Raw genomic sequence first — 23,123 nt, forward strand, 5'->3', positions numbered from 1 at the left:
TGCCCGCCCAGAGATGTATGTCTGCCGCCGGGTCTGAGAACAGCAGGGACCGTGTTGTTAGCATCTGGTTAGCTAGCTGCGCTAACGGACATAAGGAGCTGTTTGTTCCACAAGAAGCTGGAGGAGAGTCCTCTCCTCTCAGACTGAGAGACTCAGGTGAGCTAAAGGACTCTCTGAGTGTTTAGATACATAACTCTAGTCTAAGTTATCTCAGTGGGTCTCAAACGGTTTGGTCACAAATTATTCAAAAGATTATTTCCGCGGCACACCTTCATATGATCATTATAGTTATAAAAAAAATAAGAGAATAAAGGAAAAACAGTTATGAAATACTATATGGCAGTGAAACAAGAATAGAGTTTAAAAGGGGAGTGATTAGTAAAATATCCATAAAGAAAAAGTACATCTGTTTACAGTTCTGCTTCATATGGGTGTTGAGAGAGGTATCCAAAGATCTCTTAATGTTGCTCTCAAAGTGCACCAGATTGATGCATTTAACTTCAATATTTAAAAAAAAATCTTCCCAGGGGAGCATCCCCCCGGACCCCCCTAGAGGAGGTGAGGTCCGCCCGCCACTCAAAAAATAGCACTTTACCCCTGCCTATATGCCGTGAGCTGATTATCGAGACTTCATTGTAACAGTCGCGGGTGTACTGTGTGTGTGGGGAGTGTTGCAGTAAAAAATTCCACTGTAGTGCCGCGGCCGCCGCCACTGTGGGCTAAGCCCCGAATGTTTTCAGGTCCAGGCGACGCCCCTGGTGACGTCACCCCATTCAAAGTGAATGGGCAGAAGCGTTGGAAGAAGCTTCCAAAGCCGCTGTGTGGACGGGCCGTGCAGAACATTAAGGTTGGGGAGGAACTCCTCTGGGATTATGGCGTGACCAGGGCGTCATTTGGAGGAGAAGGGCGAGACCTTGCCTGGTTGGATATGTAGCCTTACCACTAGATTCCACCGTGTCCGTCTGCGGCGCGTTACGGGCGCGTTACGGGTGCGTTACGGGCGCGTTACGGGCGCGTTACGGGCACGTTACGGCTGCGCCGCGGTGCTCACGGCGATCGCGGCCACTCTAGTCAATGGGTGCTATTCCACCACATGCGGCGCGTTACGGCTCAGAAGCGTCCCAGAAGCGTCTCGGCGCAGGGCTCCTCTAAAATTAGGATGAATCCTATTTTTAGCGCGGCGCAGCTGTAACGTAAGGTCGGGCAGGCAGGAAGTGGAACGTTCAGAGCATATATAGCATGATATATATATACACACACACAAACTAATTTTGTAGACCCTATCCCTCCGTAGTCTTTCAAGTAGGAGAAATGCCAGCGTTCTCCTCCGGTTTGCAGGCACTGTGTAAATTATATATATAGAATAATTATGATGATGAATGCATTTCTTTACCACTAAAATACAGCAACACATTTTTGATTCATGTCGTTTATAACTGGAATATTACAGTTATTATTAACATTGTCTGTACAAAGTAGCCTGTCCAGGAAATATGCCCAAATCAACAAAAACTGCGAGCCGGCAGGCAAGACGCTCCGCTTCTGAAATGCTTCTGAAACGCGCCTGGTAGGGTATGACGCCAGAGGAGGCCGGACCCGGTGGAATCTAGGGGTTAGACTGCCGACAGAGAGCTGCTACCCAGTAAGAGACGGCCTGACACACACACAAACAGACACACACATACTGTGAAAATGGAAGGCCAAAAATATGCTTTTAATTAAACATTGACTTTAAGGGAACAAGAAGTGGTAAAATGTTGAATCCTTCCTTTCTGACTCGGTTGTTTGAATCAGTAAGAGTCAAACAATCCTCCGCAGCCAAAAGTGTGATCTGATAATATTAGTTATATTAGTGTAGTGTGTTTTTATGTGGGTGGAGCTTATTTGTCCGTGAAGCCACCGTATGTTCCCTTAAGCAGGTAAGTTGTCATGTATTTTCTTAATCCTATTTTATTACCTTTCGACCCCAATAAAATGTTCATTCCTGATTGTTATGTGGTCTCTGTTATTTATTTACATTTCACATACTTTCTAAAGTGTGCCTCCATTTTAGTTTTCAGGCTTTAAGTGGAATAATTACGTGAACCTCCAATTTAGTTTAAGGCCTGGAAAAGGGACGGTTAGGATTAGAATTCGAATGAGGGAGAGAGAGTATATCAGGCAGTGCATTTTGAGGGACGACTGGAGTGTCAACCTACACCATTAAAACATGGGGCACTGACTGTGTCAGGGATTAGGAGGTTTGGATCCTGCTGCCAGGGACCGGCTGCAGGACCAGGTGCTCTGGCCATCCCTGTTTCCCACCAAGGCAGGGCAAACTCCCATTTTAGGTCCCAAGAAAAATTAAATTATGTTGAGTGATAGCTCTCATAGTAGTGTTTTTACTATCACTCACATATAACAATTCTAATACACATCTTCAGTAGTAAACCCAGGAGTCATTGAATGTTTCGGCTTATAACTAAACAATCTCCCCCCAGGATAGCCCTGCAAGGTGATCAAATCCAAGCAGTTATAGGAACATGTAGCTGTGCGTGTGAGTTTTCAGCATTCAGAAGGATATGCAGCTTGAAGTAAAAAGATATGATTCTACACTGTATTGAAGTAAACATGTATTATTTTGAATTGTATTTTAGTGAACATGTATTGGTTGAACTGTTTTATGTAATCACAACGGTTTTGGGTGATCACATATATAGAAATAATATTCTCTCTTACAACTCACTGACCCAGAGATTCTGCTTCACACACACACATTGGCCTTTTCACCCCTAAAACCAGATGTTGGTTTTAAAGTCGTTAAAGACCTCGTTAAATATATGCAGAAAGGTTTAAATGTCGGAGAGGGAATGGTTTATGTGAAAAACTCTCATGGAAAAGGAATGGAGTTAAGATCGGGACGAGATAAGAATTGACTTTTGACCTTGTGAAACTTTGGAATGTCACGTTCTGGTCGGAACTCTGATTCGCTGTATTGAACCCGACCAGGAGTGAATCCAACCAGTAAAAACACTTGGGGGATGTGACCAGCTCACACAGCTCCTCCCAACGGACTCTCTCATTCGCTTTGGAATAAAAGGGGAGGGGAAGAGTCAACCCATCTCCGCCCCAAAATAGGGATATGTATACTGTTGTTTTTGAGTGTAAAATGCTTTTTGGTTTGGTGAGTGGCAGGTCCCGATATCTGTGTCCGCATCGCATCACAAACCTGAAGTCACTTTCTTCTCGTTTGATGAGTTGGCGGGTCCCGACACCTTTATCCGCATCGCATCACAAACCTGAAGTCCGGAGTACTCGAGTACTCTGTATAACTTGTATATGTGTTTGGTTTCCTACCAGAAGTAAACTCAGATAATTTGTTATAACTTTGATTCCGGTGTTTTCAATTCCTTTCTTAATTTAATAGAGATCCAGCCTCATCCAACGAACGGCGCGTAGCAGAGGTGTTCTGCTCCAACAAGCTATACGTGTGTACACGTGAGCAAGAGAGATGCATTCGCTGCGCTGCATCAGGACAGAGTGAGCCGGAAAGGTTCCCACTAGAGATGGGCGAGTCCTGATTCATCCGGATCATTAACCCGGATCCTAGAAATGAGCTGGTCGTGACGAGTCTCCCCTCTCCATTAACCCGAGTCCTTGAGTCCCACACTTGGTGTGACGTACAAATTAAAACTATAAATTGCGTCACTCGCTACTCTCTTTATAACATGTAAAATCACATTACAACGTACCCCAGTCCATCTGCCTACCCTTTAGCAAGTAGGATAGCTGCCAGAAGTGATCGTTTGGCTCAGGGGACGCGGATCAGTGAAACTTCCTGCAGACTTGTGGGGACTCAGAGGAGCCGACGGCTCCTAACCGTAATAGCATAGCAGATCCAGAGATCCATACTCGTCATGTGCACGAGCATAGCCCCTCCTCCAGCACCCAGCTCCCGCGCTATATTATGCACGAGTCAACAGCAGACTCGCAGATTCGCAAATCCTGACTCGCTGTGCAACACACAGCAGACTCGTGCGGACTCAGAGCCGTAACCGTATAGCAGCAGATCCAGAGATCCAGCAGACTCGTCATCATGCACGAGTCAACAGCAGACTCAGATTTGCCAAATCGCAAAATAACCCTTTTTTTTGTGATCAACATTTTTTATTAAAGCAAAATACACTGTGTAGCGGAGGTTAATATAACGTCAGTTTAATAGATAGATAGATAGATAGATAGATAGTACTTTATTGATCCCAAATTGGGAAATTGTTGTTGTTACAGTAGCATAAAAGGCATTTTACAATAAAACAAAACTACAAAATATACAAGAATAGAAAGAAAAATAAAATAAAATATAAAATATACATGTCGAAATAGAAAATATACATGCAGATATTATATATATATATATATATATATACAAATATATATATATTCAAAATATATGGAATAATAATATGCTCGTGAAATGCAACAACTTTTCGGTTTCACCGATAGGATTTCTACGGTCTTGGTGATGCTGACTCATATGACTCAAATGACTCGTATGATCCGGATCTCTTCAATGACTGACTCAGAAGACGCTGAGTCCGTAAAAGGATCCGGATTTGCCATCTCTATTTCTAGTTTTATATAGAGGTGTAGGAGGGGCTTATTTCCCATGTAACTTTCGTGAAACCTCGTATGTCACGGTGAGCAGGTGAGTATCCATAGGTTTTTTCTTAATCCTGTTTTTTACCTTTGTGACCCCAATAAAATGTTCATTCCAAATTGTTATGTTGTCTCTGTATTTATTTACAATTCACGTCTTGGCCGCCGGCATCGTCTGGAGCATTTCCACACTTACTACGTGTCGCCAGAGGAGGAAGAGGACCACGTGGACCTCGAGATGGTGGAGATAGGGGAACAGGAGGCGGATGAGGAGGTGCCATTTGTTTTCGCCATCCCGGCGGCGGCCCCGTTCGTCGAGGGGGAAGACGACGAGGGTTCCTCGATGACGGGGGCTTCCGGTTCCGGCGTCCAGGAAGGGCCGCCGCACAGATTCGCTCGTCAGGACTTCCCACACGTCCTAACGCGGCGGGACCATAGACTGTAGGGCGGGACGTGTGGGGCTACTGCTCCCCCGCCGACGCCGGTGAGCCGCCTCCAGTTTATAACCGTAACAGATCGAAAAGTTCAGATGCATTTTTCAATAAATGATGCGCTTCCACAAACAACAAACAACATAATTATTACATTCAAACAAACTGCTCATAGTAGATAAAGTACATTATTAAAAAGTTTACATTAACTTTGATCAATAACACGGGAGAAACGGATCCTTTCTCTCCCTCTCTCTCCCTCCCTCTCTCTCTCCCTCTCTCCCTCTCTCTCTCCTGACAGCCGGTCAGTTTCTCATGCAGCTCGCTAAACAGTGGACAGAGCTTCAGGTGATCAGAGCTGCGTGTCTCCGTCAGATTCAGCAGCTGATCTGATCTCTGATCTCTCTCTCTCGTCCGGTTATACTCCATATCGATCAGATCCAGCTCTCCTGATCGGCCTTTATAGAGAGCACCGATCAAACTATTAAGAGTGGATATCGGCCAATAATGATCGGCGGCAATCGATCGGAGCATCCCTAATTATTACCGGACATTTTGACCGGCAGGTTGTGAATTTACCGGTTTTTAATAAATGTTACCAGCCAAAAAACGGTAATTACCGCCTAACGATCACAAATATATAACATCTGTTAATAAAAGTTTTTATGAAGAAGTATACAGGCTGCATATCATGTGTTCTCAGCCTTGGAGAAACTTGACATGTTTTGGTATGTGTCTGAACCTCTCTTTAGTGGTTTAATAAAACAGATATTTGAACGTGTGCCTACTTTGTTCATGTGCTGTTGAGGTTAATTTCAGTAGTTGCGTGCTATAATGTATTTACAAAGTGTGAAGAGGAGGCAACTTTAGAATAGGGAACCTGTTCAGGTCAATTAGAGTCAAACTACTAGCTTATTGGTTATGAACAAGACTTCCCTTTAAAATAGGGAACATGTTCTTCGATAGAAATACTTAATTTTGAGTTATTTAGACTTAAAGGTAGGGTAGGTAAGTTTGAGAAACCGGCTCGAGATACACTTTTTGTTATATTCCATGGAATGCTCTTAACATCCCGATAGCAATGAATATCTGAAGTGCTTTGACAAAAAATCCATAAAGAAATATCATCTGTGGAAGCCGTAGTACTGTAAAAAGCACGACCAATCATTTTAGTCGGCCCGGCTAAAATGATTGGATGGCCTACCTGCCTGTCAGCCTTCCATCTGTGCACAAACTTATCTCGTGCCCTCATTGGTCATGTGCGCGTTCGTGTGTGTTGGAGGAGGGGCTCTGTAAGGAAGTGGCAGATTTTCTCCGGTTGTTCATTTTCAAATTCTAGCGATCTCGAGCCGGTTTCTCAAACTTACCTACCCTACCTTTAATTAACACTTATAGTTTCATGTCTTGTTACATAAGGATAGATCATATTTATTATGGGAGAATTACTATTCTTGTGGTACTACTGCCTTATTAGGTCCATATTGAGCATATTAAGACCAAACAACTTCCTTACTTGCAATAAATAAGCACCAATTAGAGGGTTATTGAGGAAAAACTCTCAGCTAATGGCCTATTACTTGTAGAATATGGTCATGTAGAATAAGGCATTAATAGGTGTTTTATAGTGACTAATAAAGAGCCAATATACTGCTAATATGCATGTTAATTAACAACTAGTTGATGGTGAATTGGTGCACCTTAATATAAAGTGTTAACAAAAGTTCTTATTGCAGCTCAAATTTAGCTAGCAGTGCTCTGAGCAGCTTCAGGCTTTGTTTTCAAGGCTGTAAACCAGTCAAGGAATGAATATTTAAACTGGCTTCCTGTTGGATCAACCTGACGTCCTTTTAAAGTATACTCTCTCACAACCAGTACAAGGTCCTCTCACATAAACTGTCATAAGCTCTCAAAAACACAAACATTGTCTTTCACATACACACTACTATACCCTCATACATACTACAATCCCTCTCTCACATACACTATCATTCTCTCTCACACACACTACTATACCCTCATACATACTACAATCCCTCTCTCACATACACTATCATTCTCTCACACACACACTACTATACCCTCATACATACTACAATCCCTCTCTCACATACACTATCATTCTCTCACACACACACTACTATACCCTCATACATACTACAATTCCTCTCTCACATACACTATCATTCTTTCTCACACACAAAGTGTTCTATCTTGCATACACTACCAGAGTATTATATTGTAGTATGATGTTGTCTGTAAGTGGGAATAATAGTCTTTCTAAGAAAGTACAGTTTGATATGTAAGCAAGTTTGATTTATGGCCCAGACAAAAGTGTGTGAAAGAGAGTATGATTGTGCGTGTAAAAGTGTTTAGCTATATGTATAAAAGAGTTTAATGGTGTATGTGTGAGATTCTGATATTGTTTGTAAGACAAAGTATGAGTTGTGAGCTAGACGGCCTCTCATACATGACATCTCTCCTTTAACACTTCACACACACACACACTAAACTCTTCTCACATTACATGTCACTTGTTATACGCGTTTATCCAAAGCAACTTACGTACTCAATACAGTGTGCAATCCCCACAGGAGTGGGGTGAAGTGTCTCAGGGACACAACGTCATGCTGACTGCAGTGGGGTTTGAACCTGTGACCCCCTGATCCAAACACCAACGCTCAACCCACTGCACCACACGCCTCCCACACACTAAACTCTTCACACACACACTAAACTCTTCACTAACACACTAAACTCTGCACACACACACAGTAAACTCTTCACACACTGCACACACACAGTAAACTCTTCACACACACACACTCAACTCTTCACACACACAGTAAACTCTTGAAACACACAGTAAACTCTGAACTGTCTGTACTACTGTATTAACAACGTCTCACGTGTTCTGAATTGACCAATCAGAATCGAGTATTCAACTAGCTGTGTAATAAAAGTTGTTAGTAGCCTTAAGGGCCTACACAGTTATTGTGCTATACCACATTGCCTTTCACTGGATGTATAATGAGCTGCACTAAACTACATTAGCATTTAAAATACCTAGCCATTCTTTTGTGGTTATTTTGGTGAAAGCAACTCAAAAGTAATATAACATTTATTTATTTATTTTATTTAACCTTTATTTAACCAGATAAAAGCATTGAGATAAAATCTCATTTTCAATGCTGACCTGGCCAAGAAGGCAGTAACGTTACACATAACACAGAACACAGACATATGAAATACAGAGAACACAACTAAGAAAACAAAAGAGGAAAAAGCAGTCACTACATTGTGCACATTAGGACAGTAAGAAAGGTGCTACTTATTACTGCAAGAGCAGCTGGTAGTGTGACAAAAGTAGTGTGACTCATTACATTTCAGAGACAGTAATATTGTAATGTAACTTATTACATAAAAGAGACAGTAATAAGTAATATGTACTGTATTACATTTAACTTGCCCAACACTGGACAGGACACATGTTTCTTGATGCTGATTCTAAACATCTGTCTGAAATATTGTGTAGGGTTTCTCTCTGAGTGAAAGCAGAATGAGTTTAGAAAGATTTCCATGTACTGTTGTCAGTGTTTCAGGCAGAATGAGCTGCAGTCTGATTGTTGTCTGAGTTCTCGTCATCAGAGAAAAATGCAGGGCGTGTCAGAACCGGTCTAACAAGTCGTGACTGTTTTTATCTAACTATTAATAGTCTGAATCAGGGAGGTGAGGGAGAGTCTGGCAGGCTGACAGCTACAACCTGTAAGGCCGGTTTCCACGTGACTCTGACGTGTTTTTACTCTCTGGATTTCTGAGGGTGTGAAGGCGTCCTCAGATCAGATGCAGGCAGACTCAGGACTGAAGAGGAAGAAATTAGCAGAGTTTCCTTCTCACCTGAAGAGAGTCTGTGAGTAGACCTGAAGAGAGTCTGTGAGTATATCTGAAGAGAGTCTGTGAGTAGACAGGCAGTGATATCATAAAACTGTTAATGAACGCATTCAAACACTTGGTAGTTTTTTTTTACCAGCTGTTCTGTATTCACCTTGCAGGTGCAACTGTGTGGCTTTTATCCTGGATGAAGTGTTTAAGTCATGGATGTTAAAAGTTGAACGTCTTCATATTTGTCTAACATGATAGTTTACTATTCAATCATGAAGTATGACGCTGCGCTGTCAGTACGCTTGTCCATGTTTGTGAAACCCTGGTTGATTTACTGAGTTGATAACCAGCGTCGTAGGACCACTTAGCGAGATCTCATTTGTTAGGGTCAGTTAAGATAACTCAAACATATCCAGGGTCTGTTTGAACGTCTGTCTGAAATATTGTGTAGGGTTTCTCTCTGAGTGAAAGCAGAATGAGTTTAGAAAGATCTCCATGTACTGTTGTCAGTGTTTCAGGTAGAATGAGTTACAGTCTGATTGTTCTCTGAGTTCTCGTCATCAGAGAGGAATGCAGGGCGTGTCAGAACCCGCTCTAACAACTCGTGACTGTTTTTATGTCTAACTCTTAATACTCACTCAGTAGTGTGTGTGCAAGGCCAGATGATTTCAGTAGTGTGTGTGTGTGAGGTTAATTTTCAGTTGCGTGTGTGTGAGGTTAATTTTCAGTAATATGTGTGAGGCTTGATTTTCAGTAGTGTGTGTGTGAGGTGTTCAGTAGTGAATGTGAGAGTATTTCAGTAGTGTGTGTGCAAGGCCAGATGTTTTCAGTAGTGTGTGTGCGAGGTGAGTTTGAATTTTGGCCTACACGGCCCCTCATAGCCTACAGTTATTGTGCTATACCACATTGCCTTTCACTGGATGTATAATGAGCTGCACTAAACTACATTAGCATTTAAAATACCTAGCCATTCTTTTGTGGTTATTTTGGTGAAAGCAACTCAAAAGTAATATAACATTTATTTATTTTATTTTATTTAACCTTTATTTAACCAGATAAAAGCATTGAGATAAAATCTCATTTTCAATGCTGACCTGGCCAAGAAGGCAGCAACGTTACACATAACACAGACATATGAAATACAGAGAACACAACTAAGAAAACAAAAGAGGAAAAAGCAGTCACTACATTGTGCACATTAGGACAGTAAGAAAGGTGCTACTTATTACTGCAAGAGCAGCTGGTAGTGTGACAAAAGTAGTGTGACTCATTACATTTCAGAGACAGTAATATTGTAATGTAACTTATTACTTAAAAGAGACAGTAATAAGTCATATGTACTGTATTACATTTAACTTGCCCAACACTGGACAGGACACATGTTTCTTGATGCTGATTCTAAACATCTGTCTGAAATATTGTGTAGGGTTTCTCTCTGAGTGAAAGCAGAATGGGTTTAGAAAGATTTCCATGTACTGTTGTCAGTGTTTCAGGCAGAATGAGCTGCAGTCTGATTGTTCTCTGAGTTCTCGTCATCAGAGAAAAATGCAGGGCGTGTCAGAACCGGTCTAACAAGTCATGACTGTTTTTATCTAACTCTTAATAGTCTGAATCAGGGAGGTGAGGGAGAGTCTGGCAGGCTGACAGCTACAACCTGTAAGGCCGGTTTCCACGTGACTCTGACGTGTTTTTACTCTCTGGATTTCTGAGGGTGTGAAGGCGTCCTCAGATCAGATGCAGGCAGACTCAGGACTGAAGAGGAAGAAATTAGCAGAGTTTCCTTCTCATCTGAAGAGAGTCTGTGAGTAGACCTGAAGAGAATCTGTGAGTAGACCTGAAGAGAGTCTGTGAGTATACAGGCAGTGATATCATAAAACTGTTAATGAACGCATTCAAACACTTGGTAGATTTTTTTTTACCAGCTGTTCTGTATTCACCTTGCAGGTGCAACTGTGTGGCTTTTATCCTGGATGAAGTGTTTAAGTCATGGATGTTAAAAGTTGAACGTCTTCATATTTGTCTAACATGATAGTTTACTATTCAATCATGAAGTATGACGCTGCGCTGTCAGTACGCTTGTCCATGTTTGTGAAACCCTGGTTGATTTACTGAGTTGATAACCAGCGTCGTAGGACCACTTAGCGAGATCTCGTTTGTTAGGGTCAGTTAAGATAACTCAAACATATCCAGGGTCTGTTTGAACATCTGTCTGAAATATTGTGTAGGGTTTCTCTCTGAGTGAAAGCAGAATGAGTTTAGAAAGATCTCCATGTACTGTTGTCCATGGGCGTAATTTCCACTGGGGACAGGGGGGACATGTCCCCCCCACTTTTCAAAATCCCATTTGTGTCCCCCCCACTTTTTAAATGTGTTTATTATTTATTTTTTACGCAAGCGGTCATCGTCAAGGAGGAGCGTCTGTGTGTGTGTGGCACGAGCGCATCTTGTGAGAGAGAGATAGAAAGAGAGAGAGAGGGGGTTGTTGTTAGCATTTGGTGCTAGCTCGGAGCTAACGGAGATTAGTAGCTGTTTCAACAATAAGGAGAGGGAGAGCTCTTTCCTGTCAGACTTTGAGAGACTGAGAGAGAGACAGAGAGACAGAGAGAGAGACTGAGAGAGAGACTGAGAGAGTTACGTGGGTTGTTGTTAGCATCTGGTGCTAGCCCGGAGCTAACGGAGATTAGAAGCTGTTTCAACAATAAGGAGAGGGAGAGCTCTCTCCTGTCGTAAAACAGGTTCACATGGATAGGATACTAGATAAGTGTGCACACTCATTATATACACTACACATTTTTCTTGGATTTGTTAACACTATAGTCCCTAATATATTTGTAGAAAGGCAGGAAATGGAATTAAATCGAGAAAATGTTTCATTGCGGAGGACCCCTGTTTTGTGTCCCCCCCACTTCTCAAACCAAAGTTACACCCTTGCTGTTGTCAGTGTTTCAGGTAGAATGAGTTACAGTCTGATTGTTCTCTGAGTTCTCGTCATCAGAGAGAAATGCAGGGCGTGTCAGAACCCGCTCTAACAACTCGTGACTGTTTTTATGTCTAACTCTTAATACTCTGAATAAGGGAAATGAGGGAGACCTGAAGAGAGTTCAGCAGGTAAGAATCCTCCGATAGGAATCTGTTCCACCATCAGGATCACTGTGATCACATGGTGCTGAGCCACTGTTTACCTGGACAGAGTCACTGTTTACCTGGACTGAGTCACTGTTTACCAGAGTCACTGTTTACCTGGACTGAGTCACTGTTTACCTGGACTGAGTCACTGTTTACCTGGACAGAGTCACTGTTTACCTGGACAGAGTCACTGTTTACCTGGACAGAGTCACTGTTTACCTGGACAGGACACATGTTTCTTGATGCTGATTCTAAACATCTGTCTGAAATATTGTGTAGGGTTTCTCTCTGAGTGAAAGCAGAATGGGTTTAGAAAGATCTCCATGTACTGTTGTCAGTGTTTCAGGTAGAATGAGTTGCAGTCTGATTGTTCTCTGAGTTCTCGTCATCAGATAAAAATGCAGGTCGTGTCAGAACCGGTCTACCAAGTCGTGACTATTTTTATGTCTAACTCTTAATACTCTGAATAAGGGAAGGAGTGTGAAGGGCCCGTCTTCCAACACTGACCTGGTTTCACTGAAGAGCCTTGAAAATGTCAAATGTTTTTTTTAAGTTTTAGATTATACATCTGGGACTAGATTGCCCGAATTCGAAAAACATATATAACAGTACATGTTTTGATATATATGTTGGGCTATACAAACAATTTGCATGAAAAGTAAATGGGAGATTATATCAAACTTCAAAAATATTCTTCCCCTAGATTTGAACCTCATTGTAATTTGGTTATCAGGGAACTTGTTTTTCCTATTTTCAATGATATATCAAAAACACATTTCTTATCAGTTCACAAAAGACCTCGTTTTAATTAAAGTCCGCTGAACTGTTTCATGTAATTAACGTACATATTTTAAGCCAAACAATTATATATTTTCTAAACCTAACAAATAAGTTTTGTTGAATGGTTACTGAGCGCAGATCAGTTGTGTGGGATATCTTGTGGGGGGCTGGGCTGTACATTACCTGTGGATGTACATTGAAGTGACTGTTTGTGTGTGCAGGTGGGGGCTCTGCTATGGATCAGTGTGAGGACAGAGAGGAGGAAGCCCCCCCCTCTAAAAGCTCTGGGGAACATGACAGCCAGACCAAAGCTCAGAGGTGAGATCACCACCTGTCCATCACTCTTCTCCATGTCACAGCTCAGCACTCATTATTCACTCAAAGCTCTGTGTGTTGTGTTCCAGCCCAGAGCAAATACCTCATTTTGCTGGAGCTGGAGCTGGAGCTGGAGCTGGACCTGGACCTGGACCTGGACCTGGACCTGGACCCAGCTCTGTGTCCAGTAACCAGCTTACTGGCAGAGACCAGAACCAGGTGTGTGGTCGCCGGCTGAGTCACTCTCTTATTTCTTGGTTTTGCAGAAGTAAGAAAAGGTATCCATTGTGACACATGCTTCATACAATATAGACAACAGATACATCTTTAAAAAGTCCCTCTGGCTCCAGAACATCCACAAAGCTGTTTTTAAACCTCTTGGTTCTACACCTTTAGGAAGATTAACCTGTTAAGCCCTGAGCCTGTTTTTCAGGTCTCAGGCTCGAAAATGACATTCCCAGAACAAATGACCATATCTTCCCTTCTAAAATGGTTAAATTAATAATCTTTTTTCTCAAAGTAATGATAAACCTGTGAGTTGGATGTAGAAAAGTCAGAATCAATATAGATGTTTTTTATTTTAAAGAAAATTCAGATTGAACATAGTAAAAAACTGTAAATTATCGTGTCCGTCCAAAAATTCTTTTTTACTTATAGTGAAAACTACCCTTGGATGATGGGTTAGTAGACTAAAAGCTTTAGGAATCCAAAGTACAACATATAATAAGTACCCTGTATCAAGATTGATGCAAAACAAGTGACATTTGACCTTTTTAGAGAGGTTTTGCAAAAAAACAACTTTTATGGGGTCATTTGGGTGGATTTGACCTATCTCTGGCCCCCCTTGCTCGATTTTGATGAATGACATCTCTTTTTAACCGCTAGAGCCAATGGAATCGAGGGGAGGTTCCACATACACACACAGGTTACCAAATAAGGAGTGAGAGTGACGTGTAGCCAAAACCGGAGCTACATTTAACTTGCCCAACACTGAACAGGACACATGTTTCTTGATGCTGATTCTAAACATCTGTCTGAAATATTGTATAGGGTTTCTCTCTGAGTGAAAGCAGAATGGGTTTAGAAAGATCTCCATGTACTGTTGTCAGTGTTTCAGGTAGAATGAGTTGCAGTCTGATTGTTCTCTGAGTTCTCGTCATCAGAGAAAAATGCAGGGCGTGTCAGAACCCGCTCTAACAAGTCGTGACTGATTTAAATATTAAGAATCCCTCAGACGCTGTTTTCTGCAGATTATGCGTTTTTCCGCCCGGGGGCGGAGGGATGGGGTTTAACAGGTTTTAACCTCCGGTCCGAAGGAAGAAGCTGAAATTCAGGTTGCAGGGGGTGGGAGTCTTCATTGAACATGGAGTTAGACAGCCTCTGTAACTGTCTGATGAGCAGGGGCTCCAGGTTTAGCTGTGTCTCACCAGTCAGTCTGCTAGACCACTTTATGATCTGACTGAGACAGTTTCTGCTCTTTAAAGTCAGGTTACCAAACCAAGACATTAAAGGAACAGACAGAACTCACTGTGCTGACTGTCTTCAAGTTTAGGATTGACTCCCTGAATGTCTTTCGTGAAGTCTAAGGTATTAAAAACAAGTTCAGAACCGATTAGGGCATTTGCTAACTCGACATCTGAATTGAAGCCATCCAAAGTCACATGGCGGCTGTTCTTTGGATCCCGAAGGCCTGTTAGGGTTAAAGTACAAAAATACAATACAACAACATATTGTTCTGTAAGATAAAGATGTTCATTCTTGGTATCTTTGCTCTTCAGGGAAAAAAGATGGAGACACCTAGAAAAGTCCTATTAAGAACTTTAGAAAGTTTGTGGGAAAAGGACTTTAAAGGATTCAAGTGGCACCTGCAGGAGGAGGTCCTAGAACTCCCAGGAATCCCAAAGAGTCGACTAGAGGAAGCAGACCGGATGGACACAGTGAATCTGATGTTTCTGCACTACCGCATACACACCATTAAAGTGACCAGAGAAGTTTTGGGGGAGATCAATCAGAATGATCTAAAAGAAAAATTATCAAACATCCCATCAGACCCTACAGGTAGGTCTTTAAAAAAGGGAGTGTACCAAAAGTGATTTTTGTTTTCACAGCCATGCATCATGTGTTTAGACTCCTGATATCCCCCTCAGAGAACCATCACCTCCACATGGTGTTGGGGTTGAGGTACCCCTGAAAGCAGAGAGGTCAGGGTCACTAGTTTCTGGCAAGGTCACCCTGTTGGTTCCAGGTGAGGGGTTGTAGAACCTTTATAGATCAGCATTTTAGGAATCCAATTACCTTTCCTGGATTAGGAAGTTTGGGTTTCGGTAAAATTGTCCAAAATATATCGCCTTTCGTCTCTCCCTAACCACTATTCCTTAACCTCTGTGAAACATATTGGGGTTAATGATAGGAGGATTCATCAGGACTTAGGAAAAGAGAATGTTATGCTTTGAGAGTCCGGCCGCACTGACACTATCCAACGTCATTATGATGCGCCAGCCGATGTTATTAAGAAGGAGAAGACGCTTTATTTCCCTAAGGAGAAATTCACCTCAGTTGTTCACTCGGTTGAGTACAGACTGCGGCAGTAAAACACTCTGCTGCACTGGCTGGGAATTGGACCCGGGGGTCCAGGTGAGAATTATACCACTGAACCACCAATGCTATATTAACGAGTTTCACCTGGTGGGACATTGGAGATATGTAATACAAGTGGGTGTTGGGGAGGGGATGGATCAGAGGAATGACCAGAAAGTCATCAGTGGGTTCCCTATAGAATTTTAAATTCTTCTTCTCGCCTACAAAGCCCTTAATGGGCAGGCGCCATCTTACCTTAAAGAACTCATTATACCCTACTGTCCTACTAGGGCATTGCGTTCCAAGAATGCAGGGTTGTTGGTTGTTCCTAGAGTCTCTAAAAGTACAATGGGAGCCAGAGCCTTTTCTTATCAAGCTCCACATTTGTGGAATCAGCTTCCAGTTTGGAAGACAGGGCGCAGACAGCCTATCCGTTTTTAAGAGTGCGCTTAAGACCTTCCTTTTTGATAAAGCTTATAGTTGGGGCTGATTAGATTCAGCCCCTAGTTTTGCTGCTATAGGCTTAGTTTGTCGGGGGACACTTTACTTCTTCCTTCTCTTTGTCTGTACCTGTGTACTCTCATGTTCCCAATAACCCAGCTTCCCCACATTTATTTTTGGTGTCTATCTACGCCGGGATCTTGAGTCGTGGCTGATCCTGTTGCTGTGGTCCTGAGTCCTGGATCGCGAGCCCTGGATCTTGAGTCGTGGCTGTGCCTGCTGCTGTGGTCCTGGATCATAAGTCCTGGATGGATATCCTCGTGGATTCATCTTCTTATTGTAGACACATGCATTTCCAAACATTTGGACTACCTATGTTGTAAATGTATTATCTTTTCAATTTACACACGGCATCTATTGCACGTCTGTCCGTCCTGGGAGAGGGAGCCCTCCTCTGTTGCTCTCCCTGAGGTTTCTCCCATTTTTCCCCTTTAAACTGTGGGGTTTTTCCTTTTTTTGGAAGTTTTTCCTTGTACGATGTGAGGGTCTAAGGACAGAGGGTGTCGTATTGTCATACTGATATTCTGTACAAACTGTGAAGTCCATTGGGCTATATAAATAAACATTGATTGATTGATTGAGTGGGCTCTGAAATGGCAGTGAGTCCTTGAGTGCTACGTTTTCCGAGGAAACGGACAATTCTGTTTGGAATGAGGTTTGTCCTGCCGAACTGTCAGATATCTCAGGAGGGGGAGTCATGGATAAACCCCGGCTGTTTTCCACAGTGTAGGTTAGCTGCTGACTCAGTCTCAGGATGTTGAATGGGACTGATGCACACTGAGTTCAGGAGGCAGAGCTGAGGGCTTGGAGAACAGCTGTTGTTGCTCAGGTGGTCCGAAGGGACCACAGGGACAAACTGTGGAGGTTTGTCCTGGCATAACATTGGACAGTTGTGATTTAAATTCCTGTTCAATGTTGCATGGAGGCAGACAGTGTCATTTTCCATGTTTTAAAGCTCCCATGTCATGCTTTTCCGGTTATTACCCGTCCCCTTGTGTGTTATGAAGGTTTTTATGCATGTAAACGGTGTGCAGAGTCAAAACCCTCAAAGTACACCCTGTAGCGAGTAAAACTCTAACACAGAAAATACCTCCCCAAAACGCCTCGTTGGAGATACGTCACTGCCCATTTGAGTCTTCCATTTAGTTCCGGGTACCGCCTGATGTCATGCGGTACCCGGAACGAAATGGACCAATCCCGAAGAGCTATGGCCACACCAGCAGCGGCGTGTTCCTCCTCCAGAGGTTCGAAGAACCGGCATTTCACAGACGAAAGCTTCCAAAACATTGCCCAGTTTGAGGCCGGATATGCACAGCTTGTTTGGACCGTTTGGAGCAGGGGAAGATCTGGGTATACAACCTGTAAGTTTGCATTGTTATTTGTGTATTTATCAAACAAGACTGTTTAAATGTGTAAACTGTGTTGGACTGCTAAGCCATTGACACAGTGCTAACTGTGCTAACTAAGTTGCTAGAGTTTCCATATATCAACTCTAATATCAGCAGATGGCCTTGCATACATGTATCTCATAGCAGGAGAATGTCTGCATTCACACACACGGAATACTCATACAGTATACTGTACTGTGATTTACTGTACATTGTGACCGTACATATACTGCATGTAGCTAACGAGGCTAGCTGTATGCTAGCGCAAAACAATGTATTCATGCAAGTTACATTGTATGGTAGCAGAACACCCGTATACGATTGCAATTATAAACACGTTATTGCTAGCCTAATATGAACCTCTAGCTTTTGTTCATAGTAGTTTTATTACACTGCATTATAGTTGCCTTTCCTCCAAGCTAACGTTCATATCGTGTTAGCTACCAAGGTAAACAAAGCTAGGTTAGCATATTAGCAGGCAAGCTGTTCATTACACAACTACTACTAACGAATCTAAAACAACTAAGTTTCTCTAATATTTTGTGATTTGCATTTGATTTCGTCCAGCCAGATCCTGGCGGACAATCCATGACGTGCTAAAAGGCACTTCTACTACTACTGAGGCGTCGTGCTAAAAGGCACCGCACCGACTGTGCGCAGGCAAGATGCAAGGAGGAGGAATGGATGATATACCGTGTGTATATATGTATATTTATGTTCATTTTGTACATTTCTAAAAATAAAGTTTAATGGAAATACTTAGTAGGCCTATCCTTTCTTCCCTGAATTCATATATAGCAAACCATGATTTGATTTCTCATCAAACAGTAGTAGTTTATAACGGGTAAAAATAACTTACCCTTTGTTATGAGCGGCTCGTAGGCCACAAAGACAAGGAGACATACACAAGTTTACAAAACCACGGCACATTTATTGTGGTAAATGCAGAGATAGGTGGTTGAGAGGATCGCAGAGTTAGTCTTCCTGCAGCCGCTTTGGAGAGAGACTGGGGCCGTAGTGTCCGGAGGTGTCCGTGATCGTGCTGATTAGCCTCTTCAGCTCCACCCCATCGTAAGACAAAGGCCCTGGGGCCGTCACACTCTTCTATAACAACAGTTAAAAATATATATGTATATAAAATATACGGCTGTGCCGACGCCATGATAAGACTGATGTTACGCTGAGAGCAGCCGGGAAAAGCACTGTTAGACATGGGCGCAGCCTCTCTGGTGGTTGACTAATCAGAACGAGTGGCCGAGCTGACCAATCGGAGCACACTAGGCTCACAGGGAGGGGGGGGCAAGAGCTCCAACGAGTCGTTTAGTGGAGAAAGTGAATACTGCTGAATACACATGCTTGACAGAGATGCTGTATGCGAAACCAATGTGAGTTTGGAAAATTGCACAGTATAAATCTATTTTAGTATACCTCAACAATGTAATTATGATCAGTGGAAATGGCCATGACATGGGCCCTTTAAAGGGGACTGTAGGGTAACCTCTAAACATCAGAGGAGCACATTGCTCAGCCTCACTGGGATTGCTCACTGCAGATTCTGTCCTAGTCATTTAGTGGGAATGCTGATACAGCATTCCCACTAAATGTTCTTCTACGGACACATTTTTTATTATTCCGCCGGAATTTTGCACCTCTTCTCCTCCTGCATTCAACATCGCAGAAACTCCGTTCAAACATCAAAGCGTTCAGCTCGGTCGGGAATCGATGGCTATTATTTGTATTATTCATAACATTTAATAATTCCAGAGATACATCCCATAATACATCCCATTTTTAACCATTGAAGTCAATGGAGAAAATCTTCAGACTTGAACAATCTTCATGCGACTTCAACTGCTAACTGTTCATTCATACTTTCACTCAGAAACCTCATTCCAACTTTAAAATGTTACACATCTTTCTGACATTATTCGTGTAACACAACTTTTAAATCTGATTCTTACTTTTAGAGATATTAAACATTGTTCAGACCTTGGTAAAGAGGCTTTCTTCAGATTTTAACATTAACTAGAGTGCGTGATGTCACAGCTAGAGGGTAGGAAATCTTGAAATTTGCCTTCATATATTTTGTTTAAACTACCATAATTCCCAAACCCTACATTCCTGAGACATAATCTTTCATGACAAACATAGGAAAACATCTCGTAGCTTGAAAAATGACAAATAATTAAGCAAAAATAATTAAACAAAATGCCTCTTGAGGGCATGAAGTGACAAAAACTTTCAACATGTCTCCATTAAAACCCATTGTAATTTCTGTCTGATATTTCCTCACAGCAGCAGCCGCCCACCTTTAGTTAAACTGCCAAAAAGGCCACATTATTAACCCGAAAGTACACAAAAATTACACTTCAGATACTCAACTTCCTTGACATGCTTCACGTTTTGAAATTTCACAGATATCTGTTATGGTTCTTCCACAAAACGTTCACATGTAACAGGTTTATCTCTCATTCAGAACAATGCAAACCTTTGATCTCTACAGAGCTCGTTAGCTCAAATATAAACACCTGTGTAATGGAACACGATGATGTCATCACTCCAACTGACAGCAGTCAGTTCTAACTGTTCATTTCTCTCTCTCTCTCACACACACGCACACTCTATCTCTCTCTCTCCCTCTCTCTCTCTCACACACACACACACACTCTATCTCTCTCTCTCTCTCGCTCTCACACACACAGTCTATCTCTCTCTCCCTCTCTCTCTCTCACACACACACACACACTCTATCTCTCTCTCTCTCTCCCTCTCCCTCTCTCTCTCTCTCACACACACAGTCTCTCTCTCTCACACACACACACACACACTCTCTCTCTCTCTCACACACACTCTCTCTCTCTCTCACACACACTCTCTCTCTCTCCTCTCTCTCGCTCTCTCTCTCTCTCTCTACACACACACACACACACACACACACACACACACACACACACACACACACACCACACACACACACACACACACACACACACACACACACACACACACACACACACACACACACACACACACACACACTTGAATACTTTATTTGGTTCCACAAATTATATTACATAAGACAGGGAATCAAATATATCGGGGCTAAGCAGCACAGAACACTTAAGGGAACACATAGCATCTCCTTCTCCACACGGCTAAGCAGCAGCCTTAAGGGAACACATAGAATCTCCTTCTCCACACGGCTAAGCAGCAGCCTTAAGGGAACACATAGCATCTCCTTCTCCACACGGCTAAGCAGCAGCCTTAAGGGAACACATAGCATCTCCTTCTCCACACGGCTAAGCTGCCAATAATAGCTGAAACAGAGCAATATTTGGCAATTTGTTTGGCTTTTCTCTTTGACATTCCAGCAATTCTCATTCTCATTTATATACATGGCCAAGACTTCCGAATATGAGTATACTGTATCTACACTTGTACCCAAAGCTGGTTATCACATCGAGCAGTGGTTGGTATTTGATATACTTGTCCTGGAAAGCCTGGTCCATGTACAGGTCAAAGGCACAGCCTACTTCTAATATTAGCACCTCCCTGTGGTTGGTGTCAACAAAAACAACATCAGATGTATTTGGGATGTTAGCAAAGACATCATTGGTAAAGCCAAACCATTCTGGTAACACTCTAGTGTGCTTGTACATTGCTGCGCTAGATGGTAAGATGTTTTGTACCGCATCAGACACAATGTCCACAATACGGTCATGACTGGCTATGTACAGGCGTTTGTATGCATTACATCCATTTGTTATGTGTGCAATGGATTCTCTGTGTTGTTGTGAATCCTGATGGTTTAAACAGAATGGAGTGTGAATGTGAGGGTACCAGGTGGACAGATTGTACTTAGTGGGTAATACCTGCAGTCTTGCTTTGATGGTAAATGTCAGAACATCCTCACCAACAGCGGCGTTCTTAAACACTGAGTGTGAGACTGAGTGGTCAGCAAACCCCAAACAGGCTAGCTTTCCCTGTAATCTGAGTCCACACCAGTGCTGCTTGATCTCAGACTGCTTCATGCTGAGCAGAACCCTCCTTGCAGAGTCTCGGTGCAGTTCCACAGTCTCTTCCTGAGGTGTTGTGATGTCGGCCTTCACAACCACACTGGGGTCTGTGATCAGTTCATCAGAGACGGGGACTTCAGTCTGTGTGTTGAGTCTTGTCCATTTCAGCTGGACTCCAGTCCGATTGCAGAGGTCATTGAGATCTGGCCAGTCAGACCAGACCCTGAAGCCCTTGACCTGAGAGTCCAGTTTCCCAGAGTCCTTCCTCCTGAAGCCGAGGAAGTTGTTCTGGTCTGCGCTGGCCAGGGGGATCTTCCTTCTTTGTAGATCCAGCAGGAGAGAGGCCCTGGCCATTTCTCTTACGGTGACATCATCATTGTTAAGCATGTGGATCAGGTGGGCTAGCCTGGTGGCTATGTAGGTCCACTCGACATTGGGGACACCCAGCCCCCCCTCTCCACATGGGAGAAAGATCATGCCCTGTGTGGAGTGTGTGTTGAGGGCCACCCACTTTCTGACCAACTGGACAGTTTTGTTTGTCATTTCTCTCAGTGCCTTGAGAGGGATGTGTACATTGGCAAAGAGATGTTGAATTTTAGCCAAAGCCACCTCTCTCACAGCCTGGAACTTCATGAGGACGGGGAGGGGGGACAAGTCAATCAGGTGGAGACGATGGAGAAACTCTGTAGTGAGCTCCTCGACCTGCTCCCCCCACTCGCCAGCGATGTTAAACCTGTGGCCAAGGTATGGGTAGGTCTCATTACGGGAATACACCTTAATAGGTTGGCCCATTACAAGAAAGGAGGGGGGCTTGTCGTTCTTGGCCTTATACCAGCGGTTGCCTCCACTGCGGCGCTCATGGAGTACGGCACACTTAGCTCCAGCCCTGACCATTGGAGGAACTCATCAGTGCGTGCTAGCATGCCAATGATGACATCCTCCTGTCGTGACGACACCTGCACGTCGTCAGCGTATCCTTGAACAGGATTTGGGGACCTGACATGCAGAGGAGCTTACCGGTAAATCCACTTCATCCATTGGTTGAGTGCTAGGATGAAGTTCACGGCACTCCAGGGACAGCCAGTTTTATTCCCACCTTCAGTGCAATCGGCTCTGTGAGCTGCTGCCCACAGATAACCTGGAGAAATGAACCTTGGTACACATTGGATACCACATTCACAAAAGGCTGAGGCAGGTGTATTTCCTCTAATGCTTTTAGCATCACCTCATGGGAGAGTGTACCAAACGCGTCTCTAAAGTCCAAAAACACTGTGTAGAATTTAGATGATCCATGTTTGAAATCATCTATTCCGGTTTTTAAGCAAAACACATGTTCGTTCATTCCCTGTCTGTTGATATATGCTTTCTGATGGGGGGAGAGAATCCCTGTGTCCACCAGCCAGGGTAAGATGCGGGTGAGTAGGCACTTCATAAAGACTTTGTATATAGTGGGCAATAGTGAAATGTCACGCCAA

General features: G+C 43.0%; 1 protein-coding gene across 8 annotated transcripts in view; it reads left to right on the forward strand.

Annotated features, from left to right (window-relative positions):
- Window positions 1-8,734: 8,734 nt before the first annotated feature.
- Window positions 8,735-23,123, forward strand: part of LOC117470695 (NACHT, LRR and PYD domains-containing protein 3-like) — a 29,991-nt gene continuing 15,602 nt past the window's right edge. The window contains exons 1-5 of one of the 8 annotated variants that reach the window (XM_034115527.1): window positions 8,898-8,996; window positions 10,656-10,746; window positions 13,073-13,169; window positions 13,256-13,385; window positions 14,945-15,224. In XM_034115527.1, the coding sequence (XP_033971418.1) occupies window positions 10,680-10,746; window positions 13,073-13,169; window positions 13,256-13,385; window positions 14,945-15,224 (574 nt within the window). In that variant the 5' untranslated portion in view covers window positions 8,898-8,996; window positions 10,656-10,679. Of the gene's footprint in view, window positions 8,997-10,459; window positions 10,770-13,072; window positions 13,170-13,255; window positions 13,386-14,944; window positions 15,225-23,123 lie in introns of those variants that run through there. The other 7 variants (XM_034115528.1, XM_034115529.1, XM_034115533.1 and 4 more) reach the window with 7 other exon arrangements.

The sequence above is a fragment of the Trematomus bernacchii genome, unplaced genomic scaffold (genome assembly GCF_902827165.1).
Source record: "Trematomus bernacchii unplaced genomic scaffold, fTreBer1.1, whole genome shotgun sequence".
In the NCBI taxonomy this organism is placed as follows: domain Eukaryota; kingdom Metazoa; phylum Chordata; class Actinopteri; order Perciformes; family Nototheniidae; genus Trematomus; species Trematomus bernacchii.